Raw genomic sequence first — 15,562 nt, 5'->3', positions numbered from 1 at the left:
TGTACAGAATGAACTTCATATCTCCTGTGCCAAGCAGTGTCAAAACAAACATGGCGCCTGCCATGGAGTAGCTGTTCAGAGCTGCGCTTTGCTTTGTTGAAACCACAACATGCAGAGTCTTTAAAACCATAAGTCTGTACCGTACTACAAGCCATTTTCCTCTGCTTCATTTAGGGAGCCGGCTTAGCTTGTTGCGCTATGGTTGTCATGTCCACTCATTGCTTGATTGGTTAATCTGTGCGTGTTTTTCCCACCCCACACAGCCCCTGATAACTCAAACACCTGGTGAGCGCTTCCAGACTAATTGCCTGTCTCAAACATTGACTAATACAAGGAAATTAGGATGGATTCCACGTTAGGTTTTCATTGCAGAGGTGCAGGTTTTCGATGCGTATTCCAGCTTGATTTGGTGCTGATGTAAATATGGGTGTCCTTGGCATAGCAGGAAAAGTCCAGTAATGTAAGTCAATCAAATGCAATGCTCCCAGCTGGCGTAGCCTTTGTAGAAGAATAGAATGGTTGACGAAGGCCAAACTGAGGTCAAGAAGCAGGAGGATGCCTGAGTCTGCGGAGGGAAGAAGGCCATTTGTGACTTTCACAAGGGCAGTTTCAGTGCTGCGGAGAGGAAGGAAACCAGACTGGAGGAGTTTGTAGAGGTTATTGGAGCAAAGATGGGAGTGGATTTGGGAAAACAGCAATACGTTCAAGGGTCGGAAATGAGAGGTTGAAGATGGGCCAGTAATTGGACTGGTTTGCACGGTCAAGACTGGGCTTCTTCAGGATGGGGTGACATTACTTAATCTACTAATACATACTTGCATGCCAGGCACATTGGGGCTAAAGAGGATGTGGAGCATGTTCTTCTCTGCCTCCTGATCCTCAAAGTGCCCTTTAGTCAAGGCCATATTTGTCATGTGTGGGTATGAGGGTCCTCCTGCCGCCCTTGGAAATTTTTTTTATCTAATAACACTAATGACATTTTTAATCATTTTAAAGAAAATTAAAGCATCTGTTCAGCTGCTTTTCCCTCCAGGTGCAATTTGCAGCCTGAATTAATGTTTTCACTGGGAGCTGTTTTAGCCACGAGCAAAAATTTTACCTGGGCTTCACTATTGATGAGTATAAAGCATAAAACCTCAGCCACCATTAACCCTCAGAAGCTGATGATGTTGGTGGGATGCAGCTATTTTATGCATATATTTTTATCAGTTTTATCAGTTGCAGAATGCAGGACATGGGCATTCCACCTAATCAAAAGGGTTCTCTTTTATGTTTGTATTCCAGATTTACCCCGGGGCAGTGGAGCTCATGCAGGTCATCGAGGAATTCATCCACATTGTTGGATTGGGCATGAAGGATTTCCACAATGCTTATCTCATGACTGGGAACTTGGGTAAGAAATGAACTGGGCCACTGTGCTCATTTCAGCATTTATGTTTGACACTGACACACAATTCCTTCCCCCGTCAATCAGAAATCGTCTTGTGGCCTTAATGTGTTAAATCTCTTTGGAAATTAAATTGAATATCTGGTTTGTTTATGTGTACTTACCTTTAAAACGTATTTAAATGAACAAAACCCAATATAATAAGGATTTTAACCAAGCTACAAGGTAATTATTTTATTTTATTGATTTATTTTTTACTCTTTTTAGCAATGGATTGTCTGTGAGCACATTTCATCTCAGAATTCAACACAACGACTTGGTTATTGAAGCATACACGATGCATGTTCTGCAGCAGTGCACCAGCACACAAAAAAACTGTATCTCAGGACTGTGTGAGATTAGCTGTCATGGAAAATATCACTGAGAGTGTGAGATTTTGAAAAAAACACACACACAAAAACAGCAGAATTGGAAGCAAAAGTACAAGTTCCTTTCTCAGCCGTGATGACGTTTCACCCGGCATAGATTTTAAAATTTTCTTCTGTGCGGGGAAGAAAAAAGAGGAGCAGAACTGGACAACAGCCCTAAAGCAATATTTCTCCTCCTGAGTGTAGCTGTGGGTTCTTTTAGCTTCTGTCGCACTGGCTCGGGGATGATCTGAGGTCTCTGTGGCATTTCATTTCTTACTCAGCCATAAATGGTGTCTTAGTGCAATGGAATAATAGAACTGTGCGCTTGATTTATTCATGCAAGGGAATGTGAGCATGTACGCCTGAACTGGTCGGCAATTCTTCCTGTGTAGTTTGAGGCTTCTTCCTTGTATTCCTTACAATGGCTATCACTTGACCCACTTCTATCAAATGCTCACCCTTGTTGGCCCTTTATGGTATATGATTTTCACAAGGATGAAATAGAAGGCTTCCAGAATAGCATACCCAGCATGGTTCAATGAGTGCGTCTATCAAAATGCCATTACAGAGCTCCACAAGAGTCAAATTAAACTAATGGATTTCGACTTAGAAATCGAGTTGGATTTATTCTATATGACTGGGTTTTAATATCTTCATTCACAAAACTGATAATACTTGTGTGCCGTTTAACTTTTTCCTACTTTCAATCTGGTCTCATGGTTGGCATTGGCTTCTTTTTATTTAAAAATGTGAACAAATGGTCAAGGTTTCATAGATAGTAAAAGCCTGTTATGTGAAGATTGAATGTTTAGGGGTTTTTTTCCCAGTTTTGTCCCTTTTAAGAGCATGTGGGTGAACCGTAATGTGACTTAAGGCTTATTCTATTAGTCAATTGTACAGAGAGGTGGCACTTATTTAATATTTAATCACAAAACTATGCCTTATCGAACTGATTGTGGAATCACTTTGTCCAGCATTTCTATGAGAATGTTTTTTTATTTTATTTTTTTAAATCTGTTAAAAGGAAATGGGATTATGAAAAGATGGAATTGTCTATGTCTCCTACCAAATTCTGGTTACATCTGCTTCTTAGTGCCTCTTTGTGCATGTGCACAGATCAGTGATTCAAGCACATCTCATGACCCCTAATTTAACTTTATAACTAAACAATGCTCCTCTTTTTACATGCAATGTATCAACAAAACATGTTTTTCAAACCTTTGAGGTTCAAGTATATGCCTCTAGCACAGTGCTTTGGTCATGCTGTGAATGCATTATGTTCATACTGTTGAATAAAAAATGTCCTTCGATCTGCTTTTTTATGTTTGTTTTTAAAGCCATTTACCTTTTTGTTAAGTGTAATTATGTGCCAAAAGTTCAGCTTTATTCCAAATAGAGGAACAACAATATTTCTGAAGCTGTGTTTTAAAGCTCAGAAATCGAGGTAGGGATTTGGCTTTGGAGCAATTACGGGTAAATGTAGTAGGAACGAGTCGCCTCAGGCTGAAACGTAGCAGAGGCTTGCTGACTATTTGCAAAAAAGAGCGACTGCATTGAGAACATTCTTTAGTACAAGTTGCTGTTTAGTTCTAATGTCAGTACTGATTTCTGTTTGTGTTTCAGCTGTTAAATTAAAGAAAAGTCAATACCCCTTGTGTTTTTTGATGATACTTGACTGAGATATGGGGAAAACAAAGTTTTCAGGATATTTCTTTGTCCCTATAGCTTATTTTCACTGAAGGTCCAAAAATGAATGTCGGTGGAGAGCCCCGGGCCAAAACTAAACATTCATTTTGCAGTGCATGAAAATATGCCAATAACTCAACTGTGCAAAATAAATGCTTAAAGGTGCAATATGTAGAATTTTCAACTTTTGAAATGGGGAGGAGAAAGTCAGTGTCCCGTCTATAGACACGCCCACTCATGAATATGCATAAGTAAGCCGCAAATCAGCCTGTTTTTGTAGTGTTGCTCAGAAAGTGACTTTTCAGAGGCTAAAACTCTGGAAAACAGGCGAGTTTGGGAAAATAAACCTTAAATACTATGTTTTTAGAGTTCTTAGAACACATGGAGATATGGGACCTTTAAGAAACATGTCCTTAGCAGTCATGCCATATGTGATTTTTTCTCAAGACTACATAGTTATATATATATATATATATAATAATAATATATAATAAAATAATTATTGCCAGCCTGGCCAACCTGTAGTACCTATTTTCACCAGTTGGGTGAGTGTAAGCCTATTTACAGCAGAGCAGTCCATGAACTAGTCCATCTCTGGTAACAAACATCCATCAAACAGATAAACGCTGCGCTACCCCTGAGGTTTACAACTAACAAACAACTGCTTAAACATCTTCACTCATGAACGCATCACACATGTAAAGTTGACAACATACATATACTGACCGAAAACATTTGCGGAATGTAGCAGAAAATATTGTCACCTGCACATTCAGTAGTCAGGACCGGATATGGCGGAAGTGTCGGTTTTACTCAGTAATGCCACCTGGTGGTGGCAGAAATTGCTTGCAAATCTCACATATTGCACCTTTAAAGTAGTTTGAAATTGAAAAACACTTTTTATTGTGTTTCATGGCATAAAATTATGAAACATATAAATGTCTTCAAAGACATTTAGTACAATATAAATTCAATTTTAAATATGGGCAGCGGGCCGAAACGAATCGGACGGCACTGCCCTAGAGGAAAGAAATCCTTCTCACTGCAGCTACAAAAGGTTTTTACACCACAGCGCTTTTGTGGCCACGTGCTCCCTTTGATTAAAGGAATGGAAAGTTTTGTGAACCCATGGGTGGAAGCCAAGAGGAAAGCATCTGGCTGAGTAAGATGTTGCAGCATCATTTTGTCACTAATTTATGGCAGACTCCTGACACTTCCATAAATACTGCCCGTCACCACTGTATCGTCCTCTATCCTCTTACTTTTAGTCAAATAACCTTGATTGGAAATGGCTTCTCATGCCTGCCAATTGTTTTTTTGTTTGTTTTTTTTTCTTCTTCTAGCTCACAAGAAAACATTTAAAGGACAAAGTGCAGCTTGCTCTGTTTGAGAGGATGTGCTTTATGAATGGGAAAATATACAGTGACAATGATGATGAATAATTTCAATACCACTTTCAGCGGAGAATGATGATTACTTTATTTTGAGTGAAAATCGTTTTTCGTTGCCCAAACGGTTCATAAAATGCTGTACTTCCCACTAAAGACATTCCAACATAATGAGCGATGCTTTCGAGAAAATGAGCCGTGCTGAATATTCTTTGAGCTGAATCAAGGTTGTGGAGCAATATTGTCCCAGATCATTTACCTGCTGTAATACCCTGAGCTCTAAAAGACATCATTTCCTACACCCTGCTGAGCTTCAAAGCTTTGTGTGACTCCAACCACCAACATAAATAAACATTTTCTTACTGCTGCTGATGCTAAAACGTGGTGCAGTGAGCAGCAGCTCTGTGATTTCATGCCCACTGCAGGATCATCCCAAACACAGACACACCTTTCCCCGCCACAGAAACATGGAGTCCTGCCAGAATTCAAATTGTATTACTGGCACAAGCCAAAAAAAAAAAAACAATAGAGCATTTGTTTCAAATGTAGGATTAGCAGCAGATCACCCTTACAGAAGTAACACCTGACTAGAACTAGGATGTGATACCAGGATGGAGCAGCACAGGTTTATCCTCTCTGTGTAATCCCAAGATCCTTCTTCCTTAATCCAGAATATTTTTCTTGTCGTTGCCGTGGTGGACCAACTGGGCTTTATGCCATGTCAACAGGGAGGTGAGGAAAGGGAAAAATGTGATTAAGGAGATCACCTGTCAACTTCAGGTGCCAGTTTGTAGCTTCTTTTTTTTTTTTTTTTTTTTTTTACTTCCAGGTAACTGAGCACATAAATAGTTTAAAAGCCTGTCTGGCTGTGTTTCTTTGAAATCTAAATTATCTGTATATTTGCATACACAACTGGGTCGTGCTTTCTTGTTTTAAGTGGCTTGTCATCCACATTCACTATTATTAATGTGCTAAAGCAGTGCTTTTATATATTCCATCTACCATCAGCATGGATTAGGATCACAAGGCTTATTTAAGTGAACACAGAGAGAAACCCTATCCCTGTGTCACTTTGTGAGAGAAACATTATCTTGTTTATTTTTTTCCAGAAAGGCATGTACTGGAAAATGAATGTTTTATCATTGCATAATGTGGTTTCACAGCAGTTGCTGATACCCAATGACTGATATATAACCTTAAATCGGTCCGATATCAGCGAAAAATAAATTGAAGCGGTTTTAATCTGCCTGCATCTAAAATATTCAATATACGTAAACAGCAGATTTTGATCTAGTTTTAGTCAAAATCTTTCGCCTGAAAAACAACTCAGTTTTAGTTCAAATTTAGTCATCAGTGGTATTTCAGTTATCGTCTAGTTTTAGTCAACTAAATTGGTTACAAATATAGTTAACTAAAATATAAAGCATAAGAGTTTATGCATCATTTAAAAAAGAAAAGATTAAAATATTATTGATCAACCTCAAATGGGATGGTTAATGTATTTAAATATACACCGACATTAGATGGGATTAATGCAGAAGACCACATGGTAATATGATTTCTGATTAGATTTTGTCCCATGTGACGAAATTGTAGTCTTGTTTTTATTAGTTGCCAGAAATATCACTATATTTTGATATAGTTTTTTTTTTTTTTCATATGTATTATTATTATTTTTTAATTAGTCATACTGTCGGTATTCTCCAGGAGTGTTCAACCAATGAAATGAACTTGGCTCTACAAATGAAGATACCTTCAAATATCTTTGAACATGGACGGATAGTTATTTTAATTACAAATAGTTTATGTAAATCCAAATAAAGGGGTGGTGCATTCAAATTGCTCAACACTGCACAAACAATACTGTATTTGCAGAAACAAACAGTTAATACAGTATATGTACAGGTTGCCATATCGCTAACAACATTTTAAAAATTCTGTGCAGCTTAACTACCTTTCAGTGCAAAATGAAAGTGCATGCATTCAACAGTGAACTATATATACAAATATAATATCTGGCCAATTGTATAGATTTTCAAAAATAATCATATTGCCTTGAAAGCAGCATTTGAATGAAAAGTGAACCATTAAAAACCAACATCATCAGCTAATAGAGTGTGATTGTCAGACACACACACACACATAAGTTACACAAAAAATGAAAGAAAAAATAAGCGAATAAATTTAAATTAGGATAAATAACTTTGCACTGAATTAAATCACTTCATACAAATGTCCACAATGGTCAAGTATAGAAAATATTCATGGATTCAAACAGTCCAGTACTGGTGAATTATTGGTTTAGTAGCCTGGTGGCTTGCGGCTCGAAGCAGTTTTTTACTTTAGTAACCTTTGCTTTCAGTGTGTTTCTGTGGTTTAGGGTGTTCCTTTGTGATTATCTGTGCCCTCTTTGACTTGTAGGTGATGGGTTTAGTGGTGGGAAAGGTGCAGCAGTTGCCACACCATGATGGAATTTGTTGTTTAATTCCATTTCAGGTATCTGTAACTGCATCCTTGCACCTTAACGTATTCTCTTTGATACATGAGTAGCATTTGACATAAAGGTGTAAACTGGAATAGTCTCATTGACAGGAAATTCTGGTTGGACTCTGAAGGAAACTTTCCACTGTGAGCACTAACATGTATTTCTTTGCTGGTCTGTTTGTGTGATTGCTGTAGTTGCCAGCATTCAGAGACTTCCAGCCGTGTCTGTGATGACTGACATCAACTTCCCCATGAAGGGCCGTAAAGGGATGGTGGACTGGGCCCGGAACTCTGAAGATAAAGTGGTCATTCCAAAGGGCCTGTTTGTTTCCCAGTCTGCAGGTAAGGCAGCACATAAATCCCATGGTCGTCACACGTCTGAGATAATGCATCTTTCTCCTGATGCCAAAGCTACGTTAGGTTTAAAACCCATGTGAAACATGTATTTTTTTTTAGTCTGAAATAGTGGATCGAATACACTCATAAAACATTTCCACAGATGCATGAAATTCCTCCAAATGTCCTCAGTTAATCCTACACCCTGTGAACAAAGCTGATTGTCTTGCTTGTGTTTGTCCAGTCACAGAGTTTTTCGTCAACGCAGCATTTGTTTAATTATCCTTTCAAACACTGGCCATCACCTCTGGATATTTCAAAGCAGAGCCAGACTTTTTGGTTAATTGGTGTAATCACTCTTATTCAGACAATATTGAAGATATAAACAAAAAAACAAACATGGAATTGATTAGGAATCCAGAGCCATGTGTTTGATCCCAGATGCTCAATTTGGACTGTGTGAAGTGCTGCTTCTTGGGTGGACTTCAGCACTTCTGTGACTACAGTCAACAAAGTCTGTGGTACAAGAAGTTCTCATCAAGCGTTTTTTTTTTCTGGTCTTCGAGTGTTATTGGCAGAAGCTGCACTGGCACCGCAAAGTGCTGGGATTACCAATATGAAGTGTTACTCAATACTTCCTCAATAGTGTTGGGAAAATGACTCTAAAACTGTAATACATTTTATATTACTAGTTACAGGCATGAAAAACATATTTGTATTACAATATTACCATCTCCAAAATGTAACGACGTTACACTACTTTAAGTTATTTTTAGATAATCACACATTACATTAATTATAACATTAATACCATTAGTGATTAATGTCTACACATGTGACACCACAAAATACTTGCCTTTTAATTATAACATTTTTTTTGAAATATTGAAATATTCCCATTTAACAATGTAAACATTAAATGAATTCTTTAAAATGTGCAATATTTACAAAACAATATCTAAACATAGGTTCACATAACAAAAACATCCTCTAGGAACACAACATTCAATCAATCATCATAAAACAAATGATTGGAAATGTAAAATGTAACTGTAAATACATTTTTAATGGAATTAAAATAAAACATAAATAATGCCTTAGAGCCAAAAAGGCTGTATACCAAATAAAAGTGTGTATAACTTAAACAAAAACCTTGTGTTTAAATAATAGAATCACTTAAGACCCGAGCAAATGCATATTACATCACAGTGACAAAAAAGAGTAAAGAGCAAAGAGTTATTTTCAATAAATAAAAATATACAAATTAAAATGTATCTATTAAACAAAAACACAACAAGCCTTAATGTTCAGGTATCATTAGGTATGAATGAGTGAATTCAAAATAGTGGGAGTAATTCCACGTTACAAATGTGCAGTCTGTTTCCATGGTGATGCATTATGATTTGCAGGAGTCTGGAAGTTGGTGCAGAGTTTCTTACGACAGAAAGGGGTAGAATTCACGGCGGTGTCTTCAACACTTTTTTGACTCTTTTTTTTCATTTTCATTGGAATATCAGTGGGATTCAATAAGGTCTAATATAACTTGAGTTACTGAGATTGTAACGATTTGTATATTGTAGATATTTGTTTCAGTAATGCGTTATATTAGGAATATATTACAGTTCCTCATTACTTTTGTAATGCGTTACTCCCAACACTGTTCCTCAAATCAAAATACTTGCATTTCCAGAGAATGCTTCACATACAACAGTTTAACATTGACTTTGATCATGATCTGAATAGTTCTTACCTTACCTCTTGTTTTGTAGATATGGAGGGATCCCCAGTCTTCATCCTGGGAATGGTTCTCTACAAGACCCTTGGACTCATGCTACCTTCACCAAAGTAATCATTCAGCATCCCTTACCTTTAAAACCAATGTGCTGGCAACAGGACATTCCTAATAATCTAGATTTAGATGATTTTTAATAAAAGATAGTAGTCTGTTTTTAATTACTTTACTAGATTATGTCTACTCTCACACTGAAAGTCACATTGATTTCAAATTTCTCAGACACTTAACATTACACTGTGATGTTCATCTTAGAAAAGCATTTGTACTTTCATCAGTGCTGCCAAACAACCAGTCAATCTAAACATTGATTTATTTTTATTTTTTTGAAATAAGTAAAGAGCTTGGATTTTTGGTAAAAACAATTGTTCTTGATTACATTTCTTAAGAAAAAAAAATTACTTTTATTTTTGCATAAATAAAGAATACATCTTAAACCGAAATATCTTTTTTTACACAAAGGCCTTGCATGTCTGATCATGAGAGCGTGGCTTACTAAAAAGCATCCTCTTCTCTTCATGTTTTCAACACCATCGCTTCAATAGCTTTCTAAGAGGTTTTGGAACTTTCCCTCAAGCTCTAAAAAAGTTTTTTCTTCTCCACTTCCACCTAATCCTGAAGTATTATCTTTAAAAAAAATATATATCTTGGATGTTTAAGGTCAGAATTTAGCTTCATAAACACATTTCTGATGCAGCTGAGCTTCAATATCCAAACTTAAAGGGGAGGTATTGTGTAAAATCGACTTTTTCAAGATTTATATCATGTTACTATGTCATTCCCTCATCAAAAACATACCCGGAGTGTTGCCTTGGCTCATTCATGTATGTTTGAGTAATCTTTAAAAACTCTGACGGCATCCATTTTAGGTGTAAATACGCCTTTGTCCTCCTAGGAACGCCCCCACCTCCTAGAGACGCCTCGGACCTTTCGTCACCACCCACCGCTCCACAGCAGGGCCCCTCCCCCTCCTATGTTCTCTTCCTTAGTTCAGCCCACAGCACCCGCCTACACAGATTTAACTTTTCATTTATTTATTTTAAATACTTTTGTAAGAAACCCATGACTTATGTATATTTCCAAGATAATAGAAAATATTCTTAGTCATTTTATAAGTTTGTCAATAAAATGGTACGTGTGCGCTATGTCTTGTTTTTAAACTTTAAATGCCTTTTTAAAGGGGACATATTCAAAGAAGCTCCTTTTGTGGTAAATGTCATAAAAGTTATATACAGGTATAACACTGCCAGGTTAAATATTTGTATTGTATTGGTATTTATTCATATTTCTTATTAATTTTATTTATTCTTATTTTTTTCTAATTTCATCTTTATTATTTTATTTGATAACAATATAATCATAATATATTATTATTAATGATGTAATACAAACATTTACTATAATCATATTTCTTATAATTATCATTTTTTTTTTTTTTTTTAGTTAAGTAAGAAGATAAAGCCTGAATTTTAATTGTTCAATTTGAGAAGATGAAATAAAATGACTTGCGTTGACTATTCAGTTGTGTTATGTTCTACTTTTGGAGAATCATGAACACGTATGAGTGAGGGGGTACTCATGGTATGACAGAATGGCTCAAGGGGGACACAAGACAAGAACAGTTGGGAACCACTGTTCTAATGTATTGTAGCGATGTAAAAATGTAGAAAGTAGCCAAATACAGCGCACAGAAAAACGGAAGTAAACAAAATCCATGCGTGTTTGTGTGAGTATTGAAGGGGGCGTGTTCATGGGCGCGTCAGACAAGCTTGGAGTTCCTTAAAGAGACAGAGGCAAAATCGAAGCATCATGAACCGTGTGCTACAGAGGGAAATTTATTTGAAGTTTAATATTTGCTGCATTTTCCCAAAAAAATGGGTAGCATAGTTATTTGAGTATACTATAGAATGGTACTATGTGCCTGAACAAAACATGATACCCCCCTTTGAGATAAGCCAGCTCAGTAACAAGTAAACATGGTCACCGACACCACAGGAATGTTTTTAAATGCTAACGCCTTTTTGCCTCCCGCAGGAACCACACTGTTGTGAACTCCAAGGTCATTGCTGTGACTGTGAGACCAGAGCCCAAGGCCACCGAGTCCCATCTGGAGATAGAACTCGCTCACTTGGCAAATGTAAGCATGGCAGCCAGTCAGGCACTTAAATCAAACAGAAAGCTTGCAAACAGTTGTTCAACACCAGAGTCATTTTTAACTTTGATATGTGCTTTCATATTTATGGACATGAGAGAGGGGGTGCTTTGGTTGGTTGATTGAATGTGAACATTGAACATTGTGAAACTACAAAAAATGAAATGACCAGACAACAATCAAATGCATCACACCATAGCCGACCAACCAGATTAAAGGTGGAGTCCGCAACTTTCAGATCCCTCTCTCCTCCTCTCTCCCCGCTGCTCTCTTGCCCTGCCTCCAAACATTCCAAAGTCCCTCCCTCAGTAAAGCTAACGTTAGTTGGACAGCAACATCACAGTAATATAACATGCTCTGTTAAAAGCTATTACTGCAGTGTTTCTCTCTCTCTATGTGCCACACCTCAGCAGCAGCAGCAACAACACAGTGTCACTTACAGCAGCCCACACGGAGGATGCTGCGCGCACATGAATAACACATGCAGCACAGAGTTCTAGTGGAACAATTACAAATCAAACATAATGTAAATCAAGCAGCAGAAAAGTCACCAATTCCATCTTCTACTCCTCCAGACCATACACTGTAAAAAAGACGACGCTTCAGTCCCGGTAAAGGGGCGGGGACTGTGAGCAACAGCTGTCAGACAGTCCATCAAGCACAATCCTGGCTCTGATTGTTTTTTTTTTTGCTCGGTCGTGGTGCATTCTGGCAATCTGCCAAAGGCTGCAGGAGCAGCAGCAGGGTCTCAATGATTCTATTTTTTTTCATACAAACTACTAGTTTGATGTAAAGCTGTCCATACATAGCGACAGCTTTAGCAAATATGACAAAAAGTTACTTTTATAAGAGTTGCAGACTGTACCTTTAAGCGTAATGCATGGTGCCAAAACTTTTACATTGAGCACTATTTAATTGAGCTACTTGTTACTTGTACTTGAGTATTTTATGTATGACTTATCTGTATTTGTTCTTTTGTACAATTTCAATCAAGTAACAGTACATCTACTTGAGTAGAATATATCAGTACTCTTTACACCTCTGCTGATTTCAATGTGATCATAAAGCACATTTATTATCCTCAAATATTACTAACATATTTTACCCTTGGGGTCAATCTGACCCCAGGGATATTTGCCTCTCGAAAATTATTTTCAGTTTTAAGTGTTTGTGTCAGACACTTTGGTTATTTGTTGAATACATAAATAACCCTTTGATAATGAAACATTGTCCGGTTCTGTAGCGCCCCCATCAGGACAAAGTTTTGAATTAGAATTAATTTATTTTGAATAGTTTTTGTCCAAATCATTTTCAAATTTACTGACAACAATAATGACCACAACAGCCTGAACCCTAGTGGTTGTGGTGAAGGTGATGATATGACCTTTCCTGCTGTGTATCTTGAAAATTGTTCATTAAAATATTTTCTAATTTGGGGTGTACATTCATGACTCACACAGAATGAACTATATTGATTAGTTAATTTTCAAGAGAGAGAAAGAGAGGGTGCAACAGGTTGGGGTCAAATTGACCCCAGAGGAACACCAATCTCTCCAACATGCGTTCAGCACATTAAAAGAAATATATAATCCTGATAATTTTATGGTTAATCAACTGTGCCCATCGAATTAGGAAAAGTCATGAAATATGAAAAAAAAAAATCAATTGTCAACTATGAATTTTTGAATGATAAACATTTAAGAAAGTGTCTATTGATATGGTTACCGAAGTACAAGTACGTAGCGTCTTAGGTTTAGGTTTAGGTTCAGGTTAAGGGTTAGGCTTAGGGATAGGGTTAAGATAAGGGTTTAGTGTTAATGGTTAGGGTTATGCTATAACCCAATATCACAACAATTTTCAGGGGTAGGGTTAGAGTTAGGTTTAGGGTAGGGTTTAGTCTTAGTCACATAACCTAAATTGGATAAATAAAGGTGTTGCGTACGAATAGAATGTCAATATATTGATACGGCAACCGTACGGATAGCCATTGCCAACATTTAATGGGGTTAAATTGACCCCAAGGATAATAAGAGGGTTAAGTGATATTAAGGACAAACTTCTGATTCAATGATTATGATGATGTTAAAATGTAAAGTGATTATCAGTTCTCAGAATGATATACTAAACATTTGATCTCTTCTCTTCCAGGGAACAATGAACCCCTATTGTGCGCTATGGGACAGCACCATCATGTAAGTGCGCATGCAGCTTCTGTAATATTATTCTAAACGTGTGTTTACATTCAAACTAATTACGATCAAAGGCAGTATTTTGTCACACTGGAATTGTTTTATTATCCCCCGTTTTTTATTTTTCGAGCCCTCGAACAACAACCCTCACTGAGAAATAGTTTATATTTGTTGCGTTGTCTGTGTGCACCTTGCTGTGGCTTGCTCACCTGTAGTGCAGAAGGTCACTGATTGTGGATTACAAAGGGATGAAATTGCTTCTTCAACTCCCAAGATCGTTTAGTTCAAATCAAATGTTTGTCCAGCGTCGTATTAAACCTTTTTATCTCTGACAATGGTTTCATTTGGACTTTGGCCTTGGGTGTGTTCAGCATCGTGAGACCTGTATCCATGTGATTGCTACCATTTAACTGTTTGTGAGTGAATTTAATTTGATTGTTTTTTGTTTTCATATTTACTGCAGACCTGATGTTGAGTACTTCATAAAGGGATCATAATATTGGTGATGATTTAATTATCTCCCTCATAACCAAAGTGCCTGAGTTATTTTTTGGACGTTTTGAGATGATATGCCTCAGTCCTGTGTTTTTAAGAAAAAAAATGTATCTAAAATATTTTAACAAAATAAAAATAAATACATTAAATTAAAACAATAACATCTCAAAATGGCTCCAAAATGACTTGGACAATTGTGTTATGAGGGTGACCAAATCATGCATTTCCTGCAATCCCCAAATGTGATTTATCTTTCTACTAAAACATCTTTTGCTTTTTTTCAATTGAATCCATCTTTAAATAAATATTCTTCTTGGCCTTGTCATGGCCTTGGGAGTGGCTGCATATTAACCACAGAGCACAAATATTCAATCATTACTTCTTTTTAGTTTAAATCGTTTTTCCAATTCGTCTCATTAAGATCAATTTGAAATAGCAAATACAGATTAGCACTTGATTTTTATTCAGATGTAATGAAACACAATGTACAGTATTTAATGGAAATTTAAAAAAAAAAAAATCTGTTGTCACACTTGAAAACACTTTGATCCAGCTCAGGTGTGTCTCAAAATGAATTAAGTCTGAAGTATTTCCCTTCAGGACAAAGTTAACATGTAGGTTACTTTTTACAGTGACATGCCTCAATGATTATGTCTGCAGTAGGCTTGATTTCATTAAGCTGTAATTACTGTAAAGTAAGTAAGTAAAGTAGTGGGACATGATGCCAAATGCTAATCAGGAATATTCTCTGCGTGAGAAGTTTGTGGACTGGTTATGGACTGGTTAAGAAATGTAAATAGAAGTGCTTTTGATTTAATCTCAATATTTGTTGAGTAAAATCCCTGGATTTTAGTGGGCTGAACAAAAAATAGCAAATGGATCAGAGGTAAAAAAGCAAAAAATCAGACCGAAGTAAAGAGTTGAAAGTAAAGTAAATAATGTAATTACTTTATTTAGTCTGGCAGATGACTGAGAGACACTTAAGATGTCGTGAGCAGAGAAGGTGCTTGTTTGAAGGTGGGTGACGTTGCATTGAAATGGCCTGAAAGTGAATCTCCTTCAGGTAATTTTAGGTTAGATGGTACCATGAAATCATTTTGAAATCTGCATTATGGAACAGAGAGCTGGATAACCCAGATATGTCTCGAGTGGGCTCCAGACAGGATGGCTACTGGGAACTGAGCAGAAAGCAGTTGAGTGGAAGACTAATTAGTCGAGTGTCCAAGCATCTACATGGAACCAG

General features: G+C 36.9%; 1 protein-coding gene across 10 annotated transcripts in view; it reads left to right on the top strand.

Annotated features, from left to right (window-relative positions):
• The window catches only part of adgrb3 (adhesion G protein-coupled receptor B3), a 142,177-nt gene that overhangs the window by 90,127 nt on the left and 36,488 nt on the right, over positions 1-15,562 (top strand). For all 10 annotated transcript variants that reach the window (XM_028467984.1, XM_028467980.1, XM_028467979.1 and 7 more), the window contains 5 exons: positions 1,285-1,393; positions 7,551-7,697; positions 9,461-9,536; positions 11,518-11,620; positions 13,784-13,827. In XM_028467984.1, the coding sequence (XP_028323785.1) occupies positions 1,285-1,393; positions 7,551-7,697; positions 9,461-9,536; positions 11,518-11,620; positions 13,784-13,827 (479 nt within the window). The remainder of the gene's footprint in view (positions 1-1,284; positions 1,394-7,550; positions 7,698-9,460; positions 9,537-11,517; positions 11,621-13,783; positions 13,828-15,562) is intronic.

This window comes from Gouania willdenowi, chromosome 15 (assembly GCF_900634775.1).
Source record: "Gouania willdenowi chromosome 15, fGouWil2.1, whole genome shotgun sequence".
Taxonomy (NCBI): domain Eukaryota; kingdom Metazoa; phylum Chordata; class Actinopteri; order Blenniiformes; family Gobiesocidae; genus Gouania; species Gouania willdenowi.
Note: the sequence above shows the minus strand (reverse complement) of the source record. Positions and strands in the feature narration are given on the sequence as shown.